This window comes from Pollicipes pollicipes, unplaced genomic scaffold (assembly GCF_011947565.3).
Source record: "Pollicipes pollicipes isolate AB1234 unplaced genomic scaffold, Ppol_2.1 Scaffold_4295;HRSCAF=5057_pilon_pilon_pilon, whole genome shotgun sequence".
NCBI lineage: Eukaryota > Metazoa > Arthropoda > Thecostraca > Pollicipedomorpha > Pollicipedidae > Pollicipes > Pollicipes pollicipes.
Window position 1 is genome coordinate 30746661 of NW_023596461.1, and position 20724 is coordinate 30767384.

The window sequence follows — 20724 nt, forward strand, 5'->3', positions numbered from 1 at the left end:
GGTCTCCAATCTGCCCCTGGCGTCCCAGACAGGGGCGTGGCCGCAGTGCCGCCGGCCCGATACGGTGTGTTGACCGCCGACCGCTTCCGGTGGGCCGCCGCCGCTGCGGCTGAGACGCCGTGTGCAGGTGCGCCGCCGCCGCCGCCGCCGCGCGGCGTGACGTCACCAGCCCGGCCGAGCGGCGGCGGCGGCTTTGTGTGCGGCGCGTGCTGCGGCGGGCCGACCTCGTCCCGCCGGGTCACGCCCCGCTCGGCCGACCGCTGGCTCTGAGGTCGTGGGGTGCCCGTGGACTGCGTCGGAGCAGGTAGCTGGCCGGTCCCTGGTCGCCCACACATGCGCGCGCACCGCCAGATGTGGCCGCCGCGTCCCCTCTCTCCCGCCACCGCACGGCGCGCTCCGGCCATATGGCCGACTGACGCCGCGCCTGCGGCCGGCCGTCTGCGCCTTGTTGACGATCAGCTCGTGGCGCCCCGGCCGCGATAAAGCTGTTGAACGTCGTCGCGACGTGACGTCATGGTTCCTGGGAGAGAGAACCGGCCTCGACTATGAACCTCACCGGAAGTGTTTCCTGTTTCCGTGGAACTTTGACCGCTACTTCGCCGAGCACTTGAGCGTGCTTCATATGTCGGTGAGCATTGGCTGGCGACTATCAGACCTCGCGCCGTGTCCCTGTCGTGCGCTAAGCGGACTTGACTGTGAGCCTGTCTTCAGTGCAGCCGCCAGCCGGTCGCGCCTGTTCACCGATTTCACCCGCCCGCGTCCCAGTAAGTGGCTGGCGAGCCGGTGCGAGGCGACGGCCGGGATCGTGGCGACCCGCAGGCGGCGCCGGGGCGCCTGGGCGCCGCAGCGGCAGTGCCTGCGCGACCGCCGGCGGCCGGGCGGGGACGGCGGCCCGTGCGCGCCACCATATATGGTGCGGCCGTGAAGGCCGCTCGCGGCCGCGGCGGTCGCCGCCGCCGCCGGTCGCGCCGCCGCCGCCTGGCCGCGTTCCCGATGGTGCGTTGCCGCCGCGCGCGCGCCGGAAGCGGCACCGGCAGTGCACCGGAATCGGAGCCGCCGCTCGGTGGGCGTAACGGTCGGCGCGGCCGGAGCGCGCGCCGGCGCCGGGACGGGGCGGCGCTCGGCCCGGTCCTGCTCGGCGTGTCACGGCCGGCGGTGGCGTGCGGCGGCGCCGCTGCCAAGACAATCGGCCGTCAGGCGCGCTGAGCCCAGCCGGCCGCTCCAAGCTTGCCGAGTCGGAGCATGGCTTGGCACGCGCCGGTGGTGATCTGGCATGGCTTAGCGAGACGGGGGAGGCATTGTTTGGCGCGACAGTGGATGGGGTCGGCGGCGGATTGTCGGCTTGCGCTCCCGAGCCAGCTCCGGTCGGGACAGGCCCACCACACGTGGACCCGGAACGCGCCGAACTGTGGGAGCCCGTGTTTATTTGTCTGCCAGGCCGGTGTGTATACTCGGCCGGGTGCTTTTAGTTGCCCGCTGCCATCCCTGATGGGCGAAGAAGGACACCCTTGCTGTGTCGGCAGCCTGGGTCGGCAGTGCCGGTCGTAAGAGCACTGAGCCGTACGTGCTGTCAATGTTCGCCTCTCTTGAGTGCCCACGTTGTCCGGGTCCTCGCTTACGTCCGTCTGCAGAGCCAAGCAGTGCTCCCATCCCCCGATAATCAGCCGCCCCAGCTCTGGCTGCGGTCTGCCGTCGCTGCCGCGTGTCTGCCGCTCGCCGGTGGCCGCGTCCCATCGCCGTGACGTGACCCACGCCTCCCTGGCACCACCCGCCCGCTGTCCGCCGTCGTCCGCGGCCCGCGCGCGGAGCCCCGTCCGCAGCGGATCGCGCGTCGCCGCCGGTGCCCGCGCCCATTGCGCGGCGTCGCAGCCGACTGGAGCAGACGACACGGCGAGGCCGGGGCAGGCGGGGGACGGCACGGAGCCCTTCCCGACGGACCGGCGCTGAGACACCGGCCGGGGCAGGCGGAGGACGCGCTGACTCACGGCTCGCGGCCGGGCCCTGTTACGGCGCGCCGGTCGGTACTGTTCCAGTCCGCCGAGCGGCGGCCGGCGGCTCAGCAGGAAGCCGACGGCTCACCCCCCTTTTGGCAGTGATCGCGCCGGTTTGAGCGCAGTCAGACCGCACGTTTGCAGACAGCGGCGCGGGCCCATGAAGCCAAACGGCCATGGGACCAGCAGCCCTCACTGGCGGCGTTGTGGCATTTGATCGCGTTCGTGCCGACTTGACGCGCTGTGGACTGCGCTGATGCATTACGGGTGCCAGAGCCGTGGCGGACGATTGTTGTGGAAAATGCTGCATGCCGTGAATGGTCCAGTATGACTGGTCGAGGACAGCCTGCCGTGGCCGAGCATCACTCACCGCTGCCTCGACGGGGTCTCGTCTTGCGGCCGTCAAAGACAGTGCTGGCGCAGCGCATTGAAAGCGCCCTTTATTGGTGGTGTATGTGGCATGTGCGCTGCAGTGTGTGAATGGCACGTATTGAGTTGAGCTGACCGTGTTAACCGTTGACATCATCGATCCCCAGCCCGCGTTGAGTGATTCAGACCTAACCTCGACCGTGCCGTGCTTTCCAGCCGGCCATGTCGCTGCGCGCGCTGCTGGTGCTGGCGGTTCTGGCCGTCGCATGGGCACAGGAGGCCGAGAAGCTGACCCAGCCGAACCCGTGCTCCTCCAAGCAGACCTGCAGCGAGTGCATGCAGACGCCCACCTGCGCGTGGTGCGCTGTCACGGTGAGTGACGGTCCGGTCAGCGGCGCTGGGGGCGCCGGCGAGTCGGACCGGTGACGCTGAGGGCGCCGGCGGGCTGGGCCGGCAGCGCGCCACTGGCCGCGCTGAGGAGGTGGTGTTGTCTGCGAGACGTTTCGTTTTGGGACGCCGGCCGTGGTCGGGCGGGCGGACTGTTGTACGTTAAGCGTGGCTGTCTGTCTCGTCTTGGCGTCGGCTTGTCTTTCGACCCAGACAGTGGCGACCGCTGATGAGGGCCGTGGGTGCTGAGGCTATTTATTCCTTGATGTGTTTAGATTTTTGATAGCCTTCGATGACCTAGGTGTAGATTTTTGATAGCCCCCGATGACATAGGTGAGTGCCTCCAGTGGAATGTCGTGGTACAGGGGTGAGCTCTGCCACCGGCGAGCCTTAACCCCGCTACCCGCTGTCCGCCCGACAGAACTTCACCACCGCCGACGGCAAGCCGGCGCAGCGCTGCAACAAGGAGCAGAACTTCCTGAACGGCGCGCTCACCTGCGAGGCGGGCTTCCTCAAGACCTGGGCCAACCGCGTGCACGTGGTGCAGAACCAGACGCTGAGCAGTGTGATCGCTGCCGGCGGTGGCGCGGCCGGCGGCGCGGCTGGCGGCGCGGCGGGCGGCTCGTCCAGCGCGTCCGGCTCGTCCAGCTCGTCCAGCTCGTCCAGCAGCTCGTTCCAGGCGACGCAGATCGCGCCGCAGCGCGTGCGGATGAACCTGCGCGTGAACGAGGCGCATGACCTCAAGGTCAACTTCGCGCTGGCGCCCAACTATCCGATCGACCTCTACTACCTGATGGACCTCAGCAAGTCGATGGAGGACGACAAGGACAAACTGTCCACGCTGGGCAACCTGCTGGCGCTGGAGATGCGCAAGCTGACGTCCAACTTCCGCCTGGGCTTCGGCAGCTTCGTCGACAAGGTGGTGATGCCTTACGTCAGCACCGTCCCGGCCAAGTGAGTGGAGGGGCGTCGGCGTCGGGCGGTGGGTGTCAGGGTCTGACCTGCCTCTTAGCGGGGACGGCGTTGCCGCGCTCTTCGTGAGGTCGGCTTTGGCCACCTGTTCGTTGGGTCCTATGATTGGGAATTGGTGGCTTCTGGGTCGTGTATTATCCGTGACTTGCCCACAAATCTGCTGGATGTCAAGTGTTCCAAGTGGGAGATGGATGACTTCGCGGTGGCATAGCAGCTTTTCGTCTCCCCCGCTTCTTACGCCGGAAGCGCGCTGCGCCGCGGCTGACATGCTCCCCTGTGCCTTCGTGTGCTAACTGTGCTTTAGGTGGCTCTGCGAACAATAGTTTAGGCTGGACATAGCCGCAGTGGAGACTTTTGCATTAGATCCGCAGTACTGTGCCCGTGATTTAGGGTCATGGCTTCTGTAGGGCTGTCCCGAATGAGACCGCTCCTTATCTCGTGCACCATGCCTGTTCCGCTGTACCGCGGCGCCAGGGTACTGTCCCGGCTGGGGCCGTCGCTCCTTCTCGGGGCGTCTTGATCTCCCTGTCCGGCCCAGTGGTGGGAGATCGGCGGGGCATCTGGGCCTTCTACTGCTCTGTATGCTTTTCGGCCGTGATCCTACGCGTGGTCACGTGCCAATTGTAGTAGTGGTGCTGTGTACACTAAATTGACAGATACGCAAGTAATGCTTAGAAAACTGGTATTTTCATTTCATACTCCTGTCAATTCTTCTTTCACGTGACATTTCTGTTACGGCCTTCAGGTCAAGAACGGTATCTTAATTGTGTTCAGGCTTCGCAAGACAATTGCAGCACGTAATTTTGAAATCGAGCTGTGGTAAAACGTTACGTGTGTTGTCACGTGGTTTCTCTTTATCATGCGGTCTTGATTCTTGGACTTAGATGTACATGCTATTCATATCTAGGTTTAAATTGGTATTTACCACCACTGGAGAGTACCCTGTTTCTTGCTTTATGAGACACTAGTTGTTCTACTAATTATGTCCCCAACGGATAACGCTTCATGGACCGATTTTGAACCTCGCCTCAGAACCCAAGCAACTGGACTCTCATACAGCGCTTACCATTGCCCCGCTGGCTCTGCTCTTCTGTTTTCTGTCCGTGCATCTCGGTCCGCCGCTTGTGACAATAGCGCCGCTTCTCCTCGTGCTTGCGCCGTCCTCCCGGGCTTCTCCCGTCCCGAGTCCCAGCTTCAACTGCGTGTGCCGCCGTTTCCAAGGTTGACTGAGCCGTGCGACGGCTGTGCCGCCCCCTACGGGTACAAGAACCACATGCGTCTCACTGGCGACACCGACGCCTTCGAAGTGAGTGGGCCGCCCGCTCGTGCTGCCCTCCAGCGGCGGCCGCCGGACGTGTGGTGCTCGCGGCGGTCGCCAGGCGGCCACAGCACGCATGCTCGATGTCGTGGTGGCGGATCGGTGCTAGCTAGCAGAGGCTGAATGACACCAGTAGCCGCTAACGTGACGGTATCGGAGCAGATCTGGTACGCCACGTGGATGCTTTAAATGCATGTGTTGGCTGGTATTAAATCCTCCTCATGGTGTGCGTGCGAAATCTGCGCCGAGCTCGACGGTTGCTAACGTGTATGTCGTAAGCACGATGAATGCTAACTAGTCGATTCAGCACCCTCTAGCAGACGCCCGCGGGAGCAGCAGTTGGACCAGTGGCCGGCAGATGCCTCTGGCAGGCGTTCTTCAGGCACCGCATGGCAGGCGTGCAGCTGCGCCAGCGCGCCGGGCATTAACAATCCCGCTCATGTCGTTATAGTCTGGAAAGGCCGTGCACTGGATGTGAGGCTCCGTACGGATACCTGAACGCGCTCCCTCTCACCTCAGATACTGAGGCGTTCGCAGTAAGTGCTCGCCAAGCGGCCGCCGAGACGCGCGTTGCGAACGCTTGCTTTGGCGGCGGCTCGCGATTGGTGGAGCCGCCGTCGTCAGCGTCGCGCGCATCAAGCTCCACACACACTAGAATCTCTGCTTCGCCCGCGCTGTTTTTTGCTGAGTGTACAGTTTTGCTTCAGCAATCTATATGGTGTCAGGTTATGTGTAGTAGAGCAGTATAGTGGGTGAAGTTTTTCTGTAGGTGAGGGGTTGAGGGGTTGTTTCTTCCCATGGGTTGGCGGACACGTATCATGTGGTGTGTGGGTATGGTTGCGGGGAGCTTTTGTGCCCGACCACAACACTCAGGGAGACCAAGCTGCCCTTCGACGCAGTCAGCGGGCCCCGTGGATTCAGCCCTTTGGAAGGCATGACCGCCAGGGCGCGGAGGGTGGCTTGAAAAGTGGGCTGCATGAGTTAATGGCTGTAAAGGGTTCAGGTGTGGTGCATGACCTAATGGGTGAGAAGCCCTGGTAAGTATTGGGCGCTTGGGTGGTGGGAACTGCTGCAGTTTTGTGCACCGTCGGGATCCATGGAGCATCGGGCGTCTTACGACCGTCACGGTGATCATGCGTGTATTGTTTAGAATCGAGTCGTTTGTTCGCTGGCATTTTTTATGTCTCAGATTTTAAGGCGACTGGCTAGTTTTCGTTGAGTTGCATTTTATCTGCATTTCATTTCCGTTTGTCGGGACAGAGGTACTGCCCAAGATGTACTGTGTTTTTGCGCTGTAACCTGTGCTGCTGTCCAGTGAACGTAAACGGAAAGGCAGTTTGCTGTTCACTGAAGTTGTTCTTGATCACGTTTTTCTCCTTGACTAGTCATACATACCGTATGAACCAAAGCTCTGAATCCTCGCCACCTGAGTCCCCATCCCTCAGAATACAGCTGTCTCCACTGACGCATCCAGCGTAGCCCATCCGCTCGAGCCGTCCCCGCTCCGCTGGCGGTGACCTGACCTGACTTGACCTGACCGACCTGTGCCATCGCTGACCGGCCGTCGGGGGTCCGCAGCGGAAGGTGCGCGACGCCAAGGTGTCGGGTAACCTGGACGCGCCGGAGGGCGGCTTCGACGCCATCATGCAGGCGATCGTGTGCAAGGACGAGATCGCGTGGCGCAGTAACGCGCGTCGCCTGCTCGTCTTCTCGACCGACGCTGGCTTCCACTACGCCGGCGACGGCAAGGTGAGCGGCGTCGCTCGGGAGGGGGGGGGGGGGGTCAAGCTCGGGCGTGGCGAGAGGTCGACAGTCGTCGCGGTAACCGCGGGGTGGGGAAGTGACGGTGGGAGTGAGGGCGTGCTGTTGGCAGTGGTGCCGTTGTGCAGCAGCAACGGGTCGGCTCGTGAGCTGGTCCTACAAGAGTACTCGCTGCGAAACAGAACACTTCACATCAGCTTGTGAAATTTGTGTATATCACAAGTCTAACTGGCGGCCTATTTGTCTAACTGGGCTGACTGTCAGAGACCCGGCGAACATTTTACCACGTTGTGGTGCATGTTTTGATGCGCTGAGTTACGCTAAAATCGATGTATGCTTTGTGATATGGGCATGCCATCATACCCCCTTCTCATATCTATATGTTTCGGTTGCCCACTGTGACCCCCCTCGTTTTCGTGAAATTTGCTGTGGGATGAATGCGAAAAAGCTTATCGTCTTGACCGTCCATCGCCGCGCTTACGTCACGCTGTTTGGACGCGTCCGAATGTATGAATCGCCAATGTCTGCATGCCTGCATGACCTAGCCGCTGGCCGATGTGGGCAGCGTGCTTCGCTGGTTTGCCAGATTACCTCGGAGAGCCAGCTTCCTGTCCTTTCCCGCCCTTTGTCATGGCAAGGCAGAATATACACTCCCAGACACCTTTTAGCGCGCCGTCTCCATCCCACGCCATTGCTGCTCCGGTGCCTGCTCAGGCGCGAACGCCCGCTGTGTGTGGAAGAGGTGTGCGCGTGTGGCGTGTTTGATGTTTAAAAATTGAAATTTAAGTTAAAATCGTGCTTGCAAATTGTGCTTGATTACCTTGGTTAGCATGGTTACAAGTTGTTTTAGATTTGCTGGTTTTCGTATCGATCAGGTATCTTTGGTTTGATGTTGGTGGTTGCTGATGTGATCGGAAGCATTTCGCCTTCCGGGGTCGTAGAGTGGCACACCAATGTGGCTGTGCTGTGGCGCGTGCCGGTTTGCGGGTGCCGTGCCGTGCCGTGCCGTGCCGTAACGGCGGAGCGCCGGTTGGTGACGGTTTGCTGTGGTCCTCAGCTGGGCGGCGTGGTTAAGCCCAACGACGGCCACTGCCACCTGGACGGGCGCGGCCGCTACACCCACTCGGACATGCTCGACTACCCGAGCGTGTCGCAGATCAACCAGAAGGTCAAGGAGAACAGCATCAACGTCATTTTCGCCGTCACGTCCGAGCAGCGCGCCACCTACAACGAGCTGAGCCGGCACATCGAGGCGAGCTCGGCCGGCACGCTCTCCAACGACTCCTCCAACGTCGTCCAGCTGGTCAAGGAGCAGTACGACGTGAGTGCAGACCCGTTCAGCGCGGTGCACGCTCCAGCAGCCGCACAGTGCTGCATACGTCATGGGCGAGCGATTCCGTTTGAGCGCTGGTATTCAGGCTGGCGCTACGACCTGGTGCTCGTGGTGCCATGGTGGCCGTGGATGTCACCACCAAACAACGCCGCGTGATGACGCAGCTATGCGCCCCGGACCAGCCGCGCGGCAGACCGAGAAAGCGCGAGGTCTGTTCGACGGCACGCTCGCGCCCGCCGCTGCCGACCGGCGTGGTCGGCGGCCGCCGCGAGACCGTGCCAGAGCACCGCAAGGGTCAGCTTTCTGCCCGCCCGACCGCACGGCGGCGCAGCATATACACCCTCGGACACTCGGACCGTCCGGCGCTGTGTTCGTGTTCGTGTGTGTTCTGCGTGCTGTATTGCGTACTGCGTATGCGTACTGCGTACACATGCGTACTGGCATGTGTCTGTCTGACTGTATGTTCGTGTCGCCGGACGGCGCCGTAATGCCAGGCTCGCCGACCGGAGTGTGACGTCATGGGCCGTGGCATGAGTGTGACGTCACGGGTCGCGGTATAAGTATGACACCACCGGCCGCGGTGTGAGTACGACACCACCGGCAGCGGGATGAATGTGACGTCACCGGCCGCGGCATGAGTGTGACGTCGCCGTCGGCAGGCCATCACGTCGTTCGTGGAGATGAAGGACAACTCGACCGAGTTCCTGCGGATCCGGTACTACTCGGCGTGCCGCGGGGACGGCCCGCCGGAGGAGACCAACCGCTGCGACGGTCTCAAGATCGGCGAGCAGGTCGACTTCACGGCTAAGATCGAGGTCAGAGGCGTGCTGGTGGACGGTGCGGCGCCGGTGGTGGCTCCTCAGAATGGACGCCGAACCCCGCCGCTCTGGCCTGGCGGTCGTAAGCCGCTCCTGAGTTTGTGGCAATGATGCAACTGTCTCAGATGGGTGCGTTGTAACCACGCAGTCCAACGTTCGAAGGCCTAGTAACCAGTCAGCCAACCAATCAGTCAACCAAGGTCTTAAGAGCTCAGTCAAAAGGTCGCGTTACGTTTTCTGTGCCTATCTTCGTGTGTCATCATGGGTTTGGAACTGGAACAACCCTTAAGCATGCATTTTCCGATGTTATCGCTGTCCTCAATTCCGTGTCGAGCAACTGGCTGAGGGACGCTCCTCTGTCCCTCCCCGTTGGCTCGCATCGCCCTGACCGGTGCACCTTTCCGCCGCCAGCTGGTCAAGTGCCCGACGGACCCGGCGCGCTGGAACGACGTCATCGAGATCAAGCCGGCCGGCCTCAACGAGTCGCTGATCATCGACCTGGCCATGCAGTGCCAGTGCGACTGCGACCGCCCCGGCGGCCCGGTGTGTAACCCCGCCGCGGCCAGCGCGAGGGGCGGCTACTGGAGACCGGGTGGGGGCCGGGGGTGTGCGCCTCGCGCCGGACAAGCCGCTGAAGTCGGCCTGGGACCCCGCCAACAGTGGGGACCGCGCAGTGACGTCAGTGCAGTGATGTCAGCGCTGTCACGGCGTCACCAGGCGGACCGTTAAAAGTCTGAGCTGGCGTGTGGGGCTGTGATGGCTTGAACGCCGAAGCCTGGGTTTTGCTGCAGCTATCGACTGTCGGGTATAATCCTGTGGTCGCCTCCGATCGCCGCATGCCTTATCGCCACTGACCGCGCGCCCTTCCGCCTTCCGTCCGGGCAGGGCTACAAGGAGGCGTTCCTGGCGAACGAGTGTAACTTCGCCGGCGCGCTCAAGTGCGGCAAGTGCGTGTGCGACAGCCAGCACTTCGGCGCGTACTGCGAGTGCTCGCAGAGTGACCCGAACGGCAGGCTGGGCGAGGAGCGCTGCCGGCCGGAGAACACCACGGGCATCCTGTGTCACGGCCGCGGCGAGTGCGTCTGCGGACAGTGCCAGTGCTACGCCCGGGAGAACGAGAACGAGGTGAGCGCGCAGCGGCGCCGGCGCGCGGCGGCAGCAGCGACGCGGGGTGGTAGCTGAGGGAGACGGGGTGGGAGGTATGCAGCCTTTGCCGGGGGTGGGTGGTTATTCGTCGTGGCGCGAAAGAAAAGCTGGAGCTGTGTCGGGGAAAGGACAGCTGGAGCTAAGCTTCTCGGGCAGGGGGCTCGTTCAGGGTGCGCTCAGTGCAGTGTCATGTGTCGGTGTCGTCTGTCAGAGTCTCGGTCGGTGGTCAGGTCCAGAAGTGGTGTGTTGTTTCCGGACGTCATCCGCGGTACTTGACCTCCTCGCCCGGCGGTGCCGCTCACCCCGTGCAGCGCGCCGCTGCCGGCTGGTGTAACACGTCGCCGCGCGCCCGCCCCCCAGGTGGTGATGGGCGAGTTCTGCGAGTGCGACAACTTCTCGTGCGACCGTCACGAGAAGCTGCTGTGCTCGGGTCCCGACCACGGCAGCTGCGTGTGCGGCAGCTGCGAGTGCCTGCCCGACTGGACGGGTAACGCCTGCCAGTGTCCGGCCAGCAACGCCTCCTGCATCGCGCCAGGTGCGTGACCAGAGCCGGCCGGCCGCTCGGTGGGGAGCCGCCGGCGCTGCGGGCTGGGTCCCCTGCTGTTGTGATGCAGAGACATGTCCAGGACCTGACAGCGTGCAGGCTTGTGGGTGGGATCACCATAATGTTACACCGTGCACCCAATGCCATGTACCGGAAAGCGATACGCCTGTGAAAAAGCCTGAGCCTGAAGCGGTGCCGCTCCCCCTGACGCCTCGCCCTCTGTCGGCCCAGGCGAGACGCGCCAGTGCTCGGGCAGCGGCGTCTGCGACTGCGGCCAGTGCAAGTGCTTCGAGGACGAGGACGGCCGCTACTCGGGCCGCTTCTGCGAGGACTGCCCGGTGAGTAAGAGACGCCCGCCGCTGGCCCCGGCCCGGCTCCGACGCCGGCTGATCTCAGGTGGCCGGGCTGGGAGGGGTGACCGCCTGTAGCCTCCCGCGTCCGCACAGCGAGACGTGGCGTGGGGCGCAGCACAACCGTGCTCGTGTTGGGAGTCACGGCAGCGCCCATGTGTAGATACCTGCAAGACGCCCACAGTTGAGGCTCGCCTCGCCGGCCCGTCGATGCCATCAGTCACCTCGTGGCAGCGCCACAGACCGTCCCTGGGGGGGGGGGGGGGGGGAGGAGGGGGGGGGGGGGGTCGACACTGTCGTGAGGCACCGCTGAGTGTGGCTGAGTGACGGTGGCGCCGCTGACCGGGGCCGCCTCCCCAGACGTGCCGCGGCAAGTGCGCCGAGTACCGGCCCTGCGTCGACTGCGTCGTCTTCGACACCGGTGACCTGAAGGACACCTGCCTGGAGAGCTGCCAGCACCTCATCATCAACAAAACGGACGTGGTGGAAGGTCCGTGCGCGATGCGCCGCCGACAGAGAGCGGCGGGTCCCCGCACTTTCTTGCATCAACGCGTCATTGAAATCAGACTGTAGCGCGGAATGTGGTGTGTAACGTGTTCTGTACTCACTGACGTACAGCTTCTTTCCAATAAGCAATTGCGCACTGTTTGTTTGTGTTTGAGTGTTTCTCCCTGAGCAGTCTGCGCTGGCGCTGTGCATTCTTGTGTCCGGTGCTCGGGCGCAGGGCGCCCTCCATTAGACGACCAGGTCCCCATCGCAAATGCAGCGTGAATGGCTGTGGAGTGATAGGACGTCTTGGGCACGCCGGGCAGTGTGTGTGTGCGCGCGCGCGCTCTCGCTGGTCCTGTTCGAACTCGGCGGACACTGCTGACGGCAGCGCACGCTGGGCAGCATGTGTGCGCGCGATCGCCGGTCCTGTTCGGACCCGGCTGACGACTGCGCCCGTTCCAGTGGAGTCGCCCGACGAGCGCATGTGCACCTTCAGCGACGAGAAGGGCTGCCGCTACCGCTTCGTCTACGGCTACGACGAGGACAACAACCCGGTGATCCGCGCCCAGGACACCAAGAAGTGCCCGCCGGCCATCAACATTCTGGGTGAGCGCGGCCGTCGGCTCGTCACCAGGTCCCCGGTGGAGTCCAGCGGGGCATCCCGGCCGGCGGGACTGTGGGCGGCGGTGCCCTGTGAAGGAGGATGGCGCTCAGGCGGTGTAGATGCGACGTGTTTCCAGCGGTGTGTGTGTGGCCGCGCCACTCACAGGCCTGTCGCTAATGGCGAAAAGGCAGTGATAGGCAGGACGTCATCGTCGAAGGTCGTTCCTTCGGCGTGCCGATCCTTACTCTGACAGCCTAGGACACTGATCCGTGGGGGCTCAGGCGCTTGCTGTCGCCAGGATCCGCTGGCGTTGAACGGTGCGGACCAATCCCTTCTGACGCTGATCCCGCCTGAATCTGACCGCTGCTGACTTCCGACCGCCTGCTCCGTCGCTCGCCGACCCCCGCTGAGCGCGCCCCCAGCTGAGGTCGGTCGCCGCCGGCAGGTATCGTGCTGACGCTGATCGCCGCCATCGTGGTGGTCGGCATGGCCGTGCTCATGCTGTGGAAGCTGCTCACCACCATCCACGACCGGCGCGAGTATGCCAAGTGGGACTCGGAGCGCAAGATGGCCAAGTGGGACACGGTGAGTGACGAGCGTGCGCCGGCGCGGGGTGCGGCCGGCGGCGGCCGGCGGCGGTGGACGCGCCGGCGGCGGAGCGCGACCTCCGGCTCCGGCCCGGGTCATGGCTGGCGGCGCGCGGCCGGCGGCGGTGGACGCGCCGGCGGCGGAGCGCGACCTTTAACGGCTCCGGCCCGGGTCATGGCTGGCGCTGCGCGGCCGGCAGACTGCCGACGAGGCTTTCTCCCCGCCGGGCCTGGGTTTGCGACAGAGGTAGCCTGGCGGACTGTGCATCTATGATGGAGTGCACGGGTGCTCGCGCATTGGGTAGCGTGGTTTTTGTGCGAAGTGGGTGCGTGGGTTCACCGATGTGTCTGACGGCTCCGCAGGGCGAGAACCCGATCTACAAGCAAGCCACGTCCACCTACAAGAACCCGGCGTACGGCGGCAAATAGGCTCGCCCAGCCCCGAGACAGCCAGGAGTCGAGGACTGCCCATCCCCGCGCCCGCCGACGCTGGGCGACAGGTCGGCGCTGGTGCGCAGCCTCGCCAGACAAGCCAGCGGACCGGTGCGAATGAACTTGACGGCGGCGCAAGTGACAATAATGGCGCCCCTGTTGGCGGGCTTCGCTGCGCTCTGTCAGCATACGGCGTTGGAAGGCCTGTCATCGCGGATTCGTTTCATGAGGATTCGACATTGGTAATCTCAGCTTAGTTGTGACTGCAGTTAGCGCTCCTCTGTGTTTGGCCGCGGTGGGCGGGCGGCACCGGCCTGCCCGGAGCGGGCAGCTGACTATTCGGCGCGATGTGGCTCCTCGCCGCCGTTATGAAAATGACATCATTTGCGTGGTGCGTGTCGCTCCAGTTGTCATGTCACCGGACGATGTGGCCTCGCGATAGGCCTTGAGCTTTACACTGTTCGGACCGTGGCGCCGCCACATCACACACGGCCGGTCAGATGTGGCGCTTTTGAAGCGACGTGCCCGGCGCGCCATTTTATTTGGCGCGGGCCGCCGGTGCCCGCCCTGCGAACATCGACGGGCCATCGGGACGCGGCCTCGGCGCGTGCGAGTGCGAGAGTGGCAAGGCTAGTCGTAGGAAGAGGTGTAGTCGCAGTGTATCGGCCGATGGCGGACCGGCGGCGTCCATATTCACGCAAGATTCTGCTCACCCGAGAACTACGCTGCTAGTGCCGGTCGGGTTGATGCCCGCTGAGGTCTTCTTTAGGCTCGCCTGGCGGCATGCTGACTGGAAGTTTCTCGAGGTCGGTTCCCCGTGCGTGGAGCGGTTTCCTGTACCTCGCGCTCGTGGGCGTCTGTGCCTTGTAGCTATGCCTGCCATCTTACGTGTTAGGAGTAAGCCTTTGGAGCAGACTGGATCATGTCGGGCAGCCCAGGAGTAATTGATGAAGTGTGCGTGTGTGGCCGCGTAACATGAGCATGCAGCAGCAAGGTTTAATGCAACAGGGGTGTGTGGCTCGGCATTTGTGTTCTTCCAGATAGCGTCCGAAGTCTTCTACTTAACTGATGAGAAATCAATTCACGCTTGTTTTTGTAGGTGCGTGCGTGTTTCATCTGTGTGCCATACTCGTCGGTATATGTGAGCCTTGTCAGTTTTATATAATATATTAACTTTAATATTCATATAGCTTGTTTCGTCATAGGCGATGGTCGGCGGAGGCTGCTGAGTTGGCTGTCTGGGCCAGGCGGCCGAATAGTACGTCGCTGGAGGCTGCGCAACGAGCCCGCTCATTATGCATTAGATTCCTGGTTGATTGGTCAGACGGGCCAGCAGGCGCGAGCTCCAGCAACTGTCGGCAATGTATCAGGGATCTCGCTCGCCGTACGGTCGCGATGACTTGGCCTCGTGGGTATCCGCACCCGGCGCAGCGTTCTCGCGGTTTAGCCCGGCTGGCGTGTGGCGCACGTGGCGGGTCCATTCTCTCACCCCACCCCTTCTGCCGCAGCCCGGAGACACCACCTTCTCGCAATCCCTGCGCCATGGAGGCACGGGAAGGGTACGTGCGACTCAGTAAGAACGCGCAGTCCGTGAGAAAGGTTTTGTTGGTGGGTGCTGGCTGCCAGCGATGGCGATGTGTCTCGCGCCCGTTGCTGACTGATGGTGAACGACTGCTGCGGGGGAGTTGGCAAGGGTTGCTGTTGTGCAGGTACCATAGCCAACATATCTGGCAGACGTCAGGCTGGATATAGATAGGCGTTGAAGACCGGACGGAGCCCGTGCAATGAGGAGCCAGCCGTCAGCTTGGGATCAAAGAAAAACCGGCGAAAAACTGCTCTTCCTTCCACAGCAGTCAGGAGTGCCTATGGTAACCGGCATCGTCATTGCCACGTGACCGGCCATTCCGGGTCTCCCTTGTAGGACCCCACCCTCCGACAACTGCCTTGCCCCAGCACCGATGTGACCTTAAAGCAAAGACTGGAACATCGAGTAGTAAAAACCTAAGAAATATGGTCTTAATTCTTGCTCCCACACACACTTCATGGACCTCAACGCACGGCGCCTCGTGGGGCCATTCCCTCACCCCGGAATGTCCGTCGTCGCAAGCTATATCTTCAGGGGCGTATGCGGGTGAGTGATCAGGTACGTATGCCTTCATCCCCCTCCCTTATTGAATTTTTGCATGAATGCGTGCATGCATAATTCATTTTGCTTGACTGCATCATTAACTTGAATGAATGCCGAAGACCGAAGACGAAGTGTTCTGGATCGCAGTTGTGTCAGAATCGGTCATTTTCGATGTGCGTTAAAGTTGGAACCGATTAAATTGCAGAGAATTCGAGCACAAATATGGCTTAGTTTCTTTTTCTACGATGCTGCCGCCACTGAAGGGGTGAACGTTGTTAGAGAGGCTTAACGTGAGCGCCGCCCGGCACCGGCACCTGACAGGGTCACAGGAATGCACACTTTTGTGGTGGTAAATGACATGCTGTGTAAAAAGCCTGTGATTTTCCTCGCTACTTCTCTCCGCAAAGGCTCGCTTCAGCTGCCACTAGCGTGTTTTTTTCTTTTTAAGCCTTGTTTGATCTCCGGCACTGAAATGATCAGGCATGCTATCTTTTCAACGGCGGAACATTATAATTTGCTATTCTCGTGCGAATTATTTGGTAAGTCATATATGACGCACGCGAGACGTAATCAGCGTACAAGAATTCAATGAGTTGGCAGGCCGACCGGCCACGTATTCCTAGTTTGTGCAGCAGATACTTTAGGGCCGCGGCATAGGTCTAGTATCCACATTGTCACCTTATTTAGTGTATCCCCAATTGTAGTGATTAAAAAGTTACGGAGTTAACATGTGGTGCCCATAGCTATTTTAGCATTGTTAGCAAGTAATGCGTACCATTTGAATGTTCTTTGACAGCGTAATACCACCAAGTGTATTTGTAATGCCTGTTCAGTGTGATCGTGCACTAAGTCCTTGCTATCATTGTATTTTGAACAGGCTTGGTTGATGGAGGGTGTAAGCAGTGATAGTTTCAAGCCTTATGCACATCAGTCATAAGCCTTAACCTTTATTGTGTGCACAAATTTTTGAGATGATAAACTTAGCTTTTGTACTCCACCCAGGCTGGCCAAGTACAGCCAGATGGAAGTCAGGCATTAGGAATGGTTTTGGCTCTAGGCATTCACTCAAACAAGATTTTTCATCTTGTTACATGGTGCATGGAGTATTGCTGCTGAGCACAGATGGTTATGCCAATACAGTGCAGGTCACCACAGTTGTCTTAAAACAGAGGCATTATATTACATGGTCATATTTCCTGAACTGAATCCTAGATCCAGCACAACCAAAAACATTTAAATGGTTAAATTTCTTATCTTGATTTCCTTTCCTTGATCAACTTTGTAACATTTTATGTGAATATTGACAGTTTGCCTGTGTCTAACCTGTATCATATTTTTATGTGTTTCTGGAATAAGCTCTTTTTATAGAGGGCTGTCTTGATAGCTTGGTTGGAGCCCTACACTCCAATAAATTCACCCATGGTGGGATGTGTTCTAGTCACTTAATGTGGTTGCTATTTGCCCTTGACAGGCATAGCCTGTGGTGATTGCAGTAGCCATGTTAAAGTTCAGGTGGATTAGATGGTAAAGGTTGAGTCTTGCATGACAACCACTGCTTAGTATGAGGTCTTATCATAGAAATCTACCTATTCAAAAAGTTTGGATTGAATTTACCCAAAAAGAGGGAAGTGTGTTAGAAAATTTACATTCATACAATCTAGAGTCCAGCTGTCACTTAAGCTGCTCTCAAGAATTTATGTTTATAACATCACATGAATTGCTCCATCAGATATCCCAGGACAAGATCATGGAGCAGGCAAAAGACATCTTTGAGAAGCTTGCTCTGCTGGTTGCAACACCAGACTGCTATGATGAGTTCTTCAACAAGATGAATTTCATGCATGGTAAGGTTGTGTTCTTCTGGGTGTTTAGATGGCAGGTGCCCATGCCTAAAACTTTTTATGATGCATTCTAAAGAAAGTATGAACTTCGTCAGGCAACCAAGGGCTGAGTGTGTCAAGATAATTTTTGAGCTTATTTGATCTATGTGGGCATTGAATCCACAAACTCCTCAATATCTCTGTAAAGCCATGATAAAATTTGGCATTGCCCCTGGCTATCTTTTTTATAAACAGGCACAAATGCATCATTGTAAGGGGATAAGCATGGCAGACAGGTTATGGAATGCTGTCATTTAATTCCTGCTAAATATCATTTTACTGACTTCTAGATGCATGATAAATTTTGGTAGCTTCTGGTTTTTCATTCAATTAAAAGAGCCAACCATAGAATGAGTACAGGAATAGAATTGACATACCAAAATAAAGTGGAATAAATCCAATGGACTATTCCACAGGAAGATACCTTGCAAACTACAACATAAGGATCTGAAAGTAAAGTGTCCGAAATACGGAGATTTCTGTGAGGGGAAGGGATGGGGTGAGATAGACACAGAGTTCTGGGGGGGGGGGGGGGGGAGGGGCACCACAGTGAAGTACAGTCCCTCCATTGACAAAATGCTGCTGGATCCGCCTGTGCATGCAACAAGTATTTCCAAGACAGGTGAGGGCTGTAGAAATATCTCACGTCTGTCCACACACGCACGGGGCCATCGTGGTGACCTGAGGTCGCAGTGGCTAATGCAATTGATCAAGCTGCGTCTCAGCGTCGATCAATGCAGTTCTCAGATAAATTGCCTGATAAATTTCCGAAACAGGACGAAGCCGCCGTTTCATCCCATAGACACGCGGTCATTTCGAGTTACCATGGAAACCGTTGATGAATTGTGTGTTGCGAGTCATTGGGACAGGGTTCCAGAAAATGGGAGTGATGTTTCCGGGATCTGAGGTGGCTGCAGTGTCAACCCACAGCCAGTCACTGGTGTGGAGGTCACCATGGTGACCTGAGGTCAGCAGATCTGGTTAACATGTATATGTTTAGTGGTCCACTTGTCGAAGTGGTAATATCGTGTACAAACGATTGACTGATAAACATTCGTAGAAGTTAGAGTGGAAGAACATGTTTAGTGGTCCACTTGTTGAAGTGGAAATATCGTGTACTAACGGTTGACTGAGGTATATTCGTACAAGTCGAATGAGTGGTTTCCGAGATTGCTGGCGACCGCAAAAAGGTGATAACTTCGTGCAGCCCGGCTTCTCACCAGCCTGTAAACCATCCAGGGTGTAACTGAGTAACAATGTGGTGTTCTTTACATTTGCATGTGATGGTGTTCCGATGTCTTCACCAGGATCGGGGGGACTGCTAAGCTGGGCGTTGTCTCCTTTTCGGGCGGTGGGATTGTCCCGAAACGTTGGGCCTCGTGGGTGATGCTCTGAAGTTTCGGTGCGTGCGAGCATGTCGGTCCTCTCGCTGTGATTTTGGTGCTATGTGACGTCACGCCAGAGTAATATTATGACGTGGTGTATTTTCTCCCCGTTGGGCCGCAGATGAGTTAACAAATGATGTGGTTTGCAATAGAATCTGCGTTTGTGCTCTCGAAGCCAATTGTTCATTGTTGCTTTGTGTAAAGCCGCCATCCAGATAGCACCCATGCATCCACTAGGAATGGGAGCCAACACTTCAACCTGTTGTAACTCTGTAAGTCTATGGAATGGAACTTGGGTCTTGTAACGTAACGCGGTTGCTAGCCCCATGTTGACGCCTGTACGCGTCGGTACGTGTTTAACGCGCGTCTTTGTGAATGTTCCCAGTGCCTTGCCTGAAGTCGACACTGAGCAAAGGTCTCGGCCTGGGCATCGTGGCGGGGTCGTCGATGGGTGAGTTCCGCAGGACAGGTCCGTGTGGAGATGATCTTCCTGATTTGGATGTGTTTGTATTGTGTGGTGAAAACCTTTCAGCCTTGCATTGCGTGTCCGAATGAGAAAAAGAAGTCAGAAATGGTATACTGCCGTAAAATCCGATTCTCGACTGGTTAGCGCGAGTATGAAAGACCAGCGGACGCCTTTTAAAGACGCAATGTATGTATATATTGGAAGGTGGACGCGTTTATGATCGGCCTTGTAGATCTGATGACGAAATATCCCACAAAATTGCCACTTTTAGCCATGAACTGGGTCGTTGGGTCTGTGATGTGCATTGCATTGCAAATTCGAGCGATTTATCTAACGCTTGAAGCAAAATCGTTTGAGGCATTCAATTGACCATTCAACTGACTTGTGCGTCAGGAAATTTGAACACATGAGACCATGCCTTAAAACTTACTGGTTGAAATGTTATTTATCGTCGTATACCGAGCGGGTCATAAGAGAGCCGTGTCATTCAGACCTCCTCAGGATTCGTGTCATATGTGACGGCTCTCGTATCCGCCTGTAATGCAAATGACGTCATTCAGTGCTTTCTGAAAATGTGGTCAATATTTCCGAGCCGTTTCGGAGATGGAGAGACGGAACCATCGACGCGATATTTTGCCTCTAAAATGGTGCTCTTTGTGGTCACCAGTATTTGTTGTGAAAATGGAAGTAACTTGCATCAAATGTTTAGGATCACACGGTTTCAGCTTGTGCTCAATATCCCACGCATGTTGCGTGCAAAAGTGATATCCGTGTAGAGGAGCCTGGTTAGTGGTCGTAGTGACAACTACCAGGGCTACGTAGTGCGTACTACAGGAGTATTGGGGAGCTACCCTTCCCTAATATGGGTGGTGGTTCGTCACTAAAGTGAGGCTATGGGATTCAGTGGCGTCTTACAATGCACGACTTTTGAAACAGTACGTTGGCTTGCGGCCTTCTCATCGCACATTTCTGTGTGTTTTCCGCGTTGCAGGCCAATTGTAGTTCTGAGTGGCCGTGTCGAGAGCTGACCTTTAGGTGCTCCCTGTCTCTTGCAGTGAAGATCCCGCAGGTGCTAAAGATCATGATGAACAAGAGCGCTGAGGGCATCAGCATCTACGGCACGCTGATGGAGCTGTTTGCTGTCTCAGGAGCAACAGCTTACTGCTACGTCAAGGAGTTCCCGTTCAGGTAAAATGCAGCTGGATGGAAACGGCCGGATCACAACACAGGGCATGGATGAAACGTTCGTTTGGTTTGTGCGCTCAGTGCTCCCGAAAGCGCGCGGCAGCTACTCGTCCTTTCGCTGTGTGATGGTGTTGGATTTAACACGGCGGTCTGTGCTGCTGCAAGGAAACGGTAAGTATATTTGACACCGACAGCTGTTCAATGGTGCTTCGGTTGCAATTCCGACACTCCAGAAAATAACTAGAGGCCGATTTGAACGCATTGAAACTGGAGCAGCTAGTTATGGCAATGACAAGTGAGAAACAGGTCGACCTTCGCCTGCTTGTGTCCTACAAAAAATTTAAAAAATGCACTCGTGTGCCACGCAATGACGGGCCAGTTCCAAAGTTACCGAGCGTCATCGCCATCTCGCGAGCCTCCTCTACGGCCCCACAGGCCGTGCTGTCCGGGCTGGGTCGTGATTAGGGTCGCAACGTTGTGTTCCTTTTAAACGGGTGCGACGGTCCCCCAGGTCTCAGCTGGGTTCTCGCGTTATAGGGTCGAGACAGATGACTTCTGAGCCGTACACCTGCCGTCCCC

The 20724-nt window shown here is 58.5% G+C and overlaps 2 protein-coding genes across 8 annotated transcripts; both read left to right on the plus strand.

Annotated features, from left to right (window-relative positions):
* The first annotated feature begins 2285 nt into the window (after positions 1 to 2285).
* LOC119096353 (integrin beta-PS) lies at positions 2286 to 14286 on the plus strand. 2 transcript variants are annotated; one of them, XM_037219200.1, is made up of 14 exons: positions 2286 to 2732; positions 3169 to 3701; positions 5489 to 5573; positions 6616 to 6786; positions 7856 to 8119; positions 8791 to 8946; positions 9361 to 9492; positions 9835 to 10074; positions 10456 to 10630; positions 10871 to 10977; positions 11350 to 11479; positions 11941 to 12084; positions 12528 to 12667; positions 13033 to 14286. In XM_037219200.1, exons 1-14 carry the CDS (start codon positions 2583 to 2585, stop codon positions 13096 to 13098), a joined length of 2493 nt encoding a protein of 830 aa, XP_037075095.1. In that variant the 5' UTR covers positions 2286 to 2582; the 3' UTR covers positions 13099 to 14286. The 2 variants fall into 2 exon arrangements, with proteins under 2 accessions (XP_037075095.1, XP_037075094.1); XM_037219199.1 differs by lacking the exon at positions 5489 to 5573 and adding an exon at positions 4941 to 5025 and having other exon boundaries at positions 2287 to 2732.
* A 1526-nt stretch (positions 14287 to 15812) lies between these two features.
* Positions 15813 to 20167, plus strand: LOC119096234 (mannose-P-dolichol utilization defect 1 protein). 6 transcript variants are annotated; one of them, XM_037219037.1, is made up of 4 exons: positions 15813 to 15886; positions 16959 to 17073; positions 18880 to 18945; positions 20016 to 20167. In XM_037219037.1, the coding sequence occupies exons 2-4, from the start codon at positions 16977 to 16979 to the stop codon at positions 20150 to 20152; spliced, it is 300 nt and encodes a 99-aa protein (XP_037074932.1). In that variant the 5' UTR covers positions 15813 to 15886; positions 16959 to 16976; the 3' UTR covers positions 20153 to 20167. The 6 variants fall into 6 exon arrangements, with proteins under 6 accessions (XP_037074932.1, XP_037074934.1, XP_037074935.1 ...); XM_037219039.1 differs by having other exon boundaries at positions 15828 to 15851; XM_037219040.1 differs by lacking the exon at positions 15813 to 15886 and adding an exon at positions 15907 to 15917.
* Positions 20168 to 20724: the final 557 nt, after the last annotated feature.

What these genes read in the sequence shown, in the direction of transcription:
- LOC119096353 (XM_037219200.1), top strand. Translation starts at nt 2,583, where the DNA reads ATGTCGCTGCGCGCGCTGCTGGTGCTGGCGGTTCTGGCCGTCGCATGG. An exon ending in GTCAGCACCGTCCCGGCCAA is followed by an intron (nt 3,702 to 5,488) that starts GTGAGTGGAGGG and finishes ATGTCGTTATAG; the next exon opens with TCTGGAAAGGCCGTGCACTG. An exon ending in TGGTCAAGGAGCAGTACGAC is followed by an intron (nt 8,120 to 8,790) that starts GTGAGTGCAGAC and finishes CGCCGTCGGCAG; the next exon opens with GCCATCACGTCGTTCGTGGA.
- LOC119096234 (XM_037219036.1), top strand. An exon ending in CAAGATGAATTTCATGCATG is followed by an intron (nt 17,074 to 18,879) that starts GTAAGGTTGTGT and finishes GAATGTTCCCAG; the next exon opens with TGCCTTGCCTGAAGTCGACA. An exon ending in CGTGGCGGGGTCGTCGATGG is followed by an intron (nt 18,946 to 20,015) that starts GTGAGTTCCGCA and finishes TGTCTCTTGCAG; the next exon opens with TGAAGATCCCGCAGGTGCTA.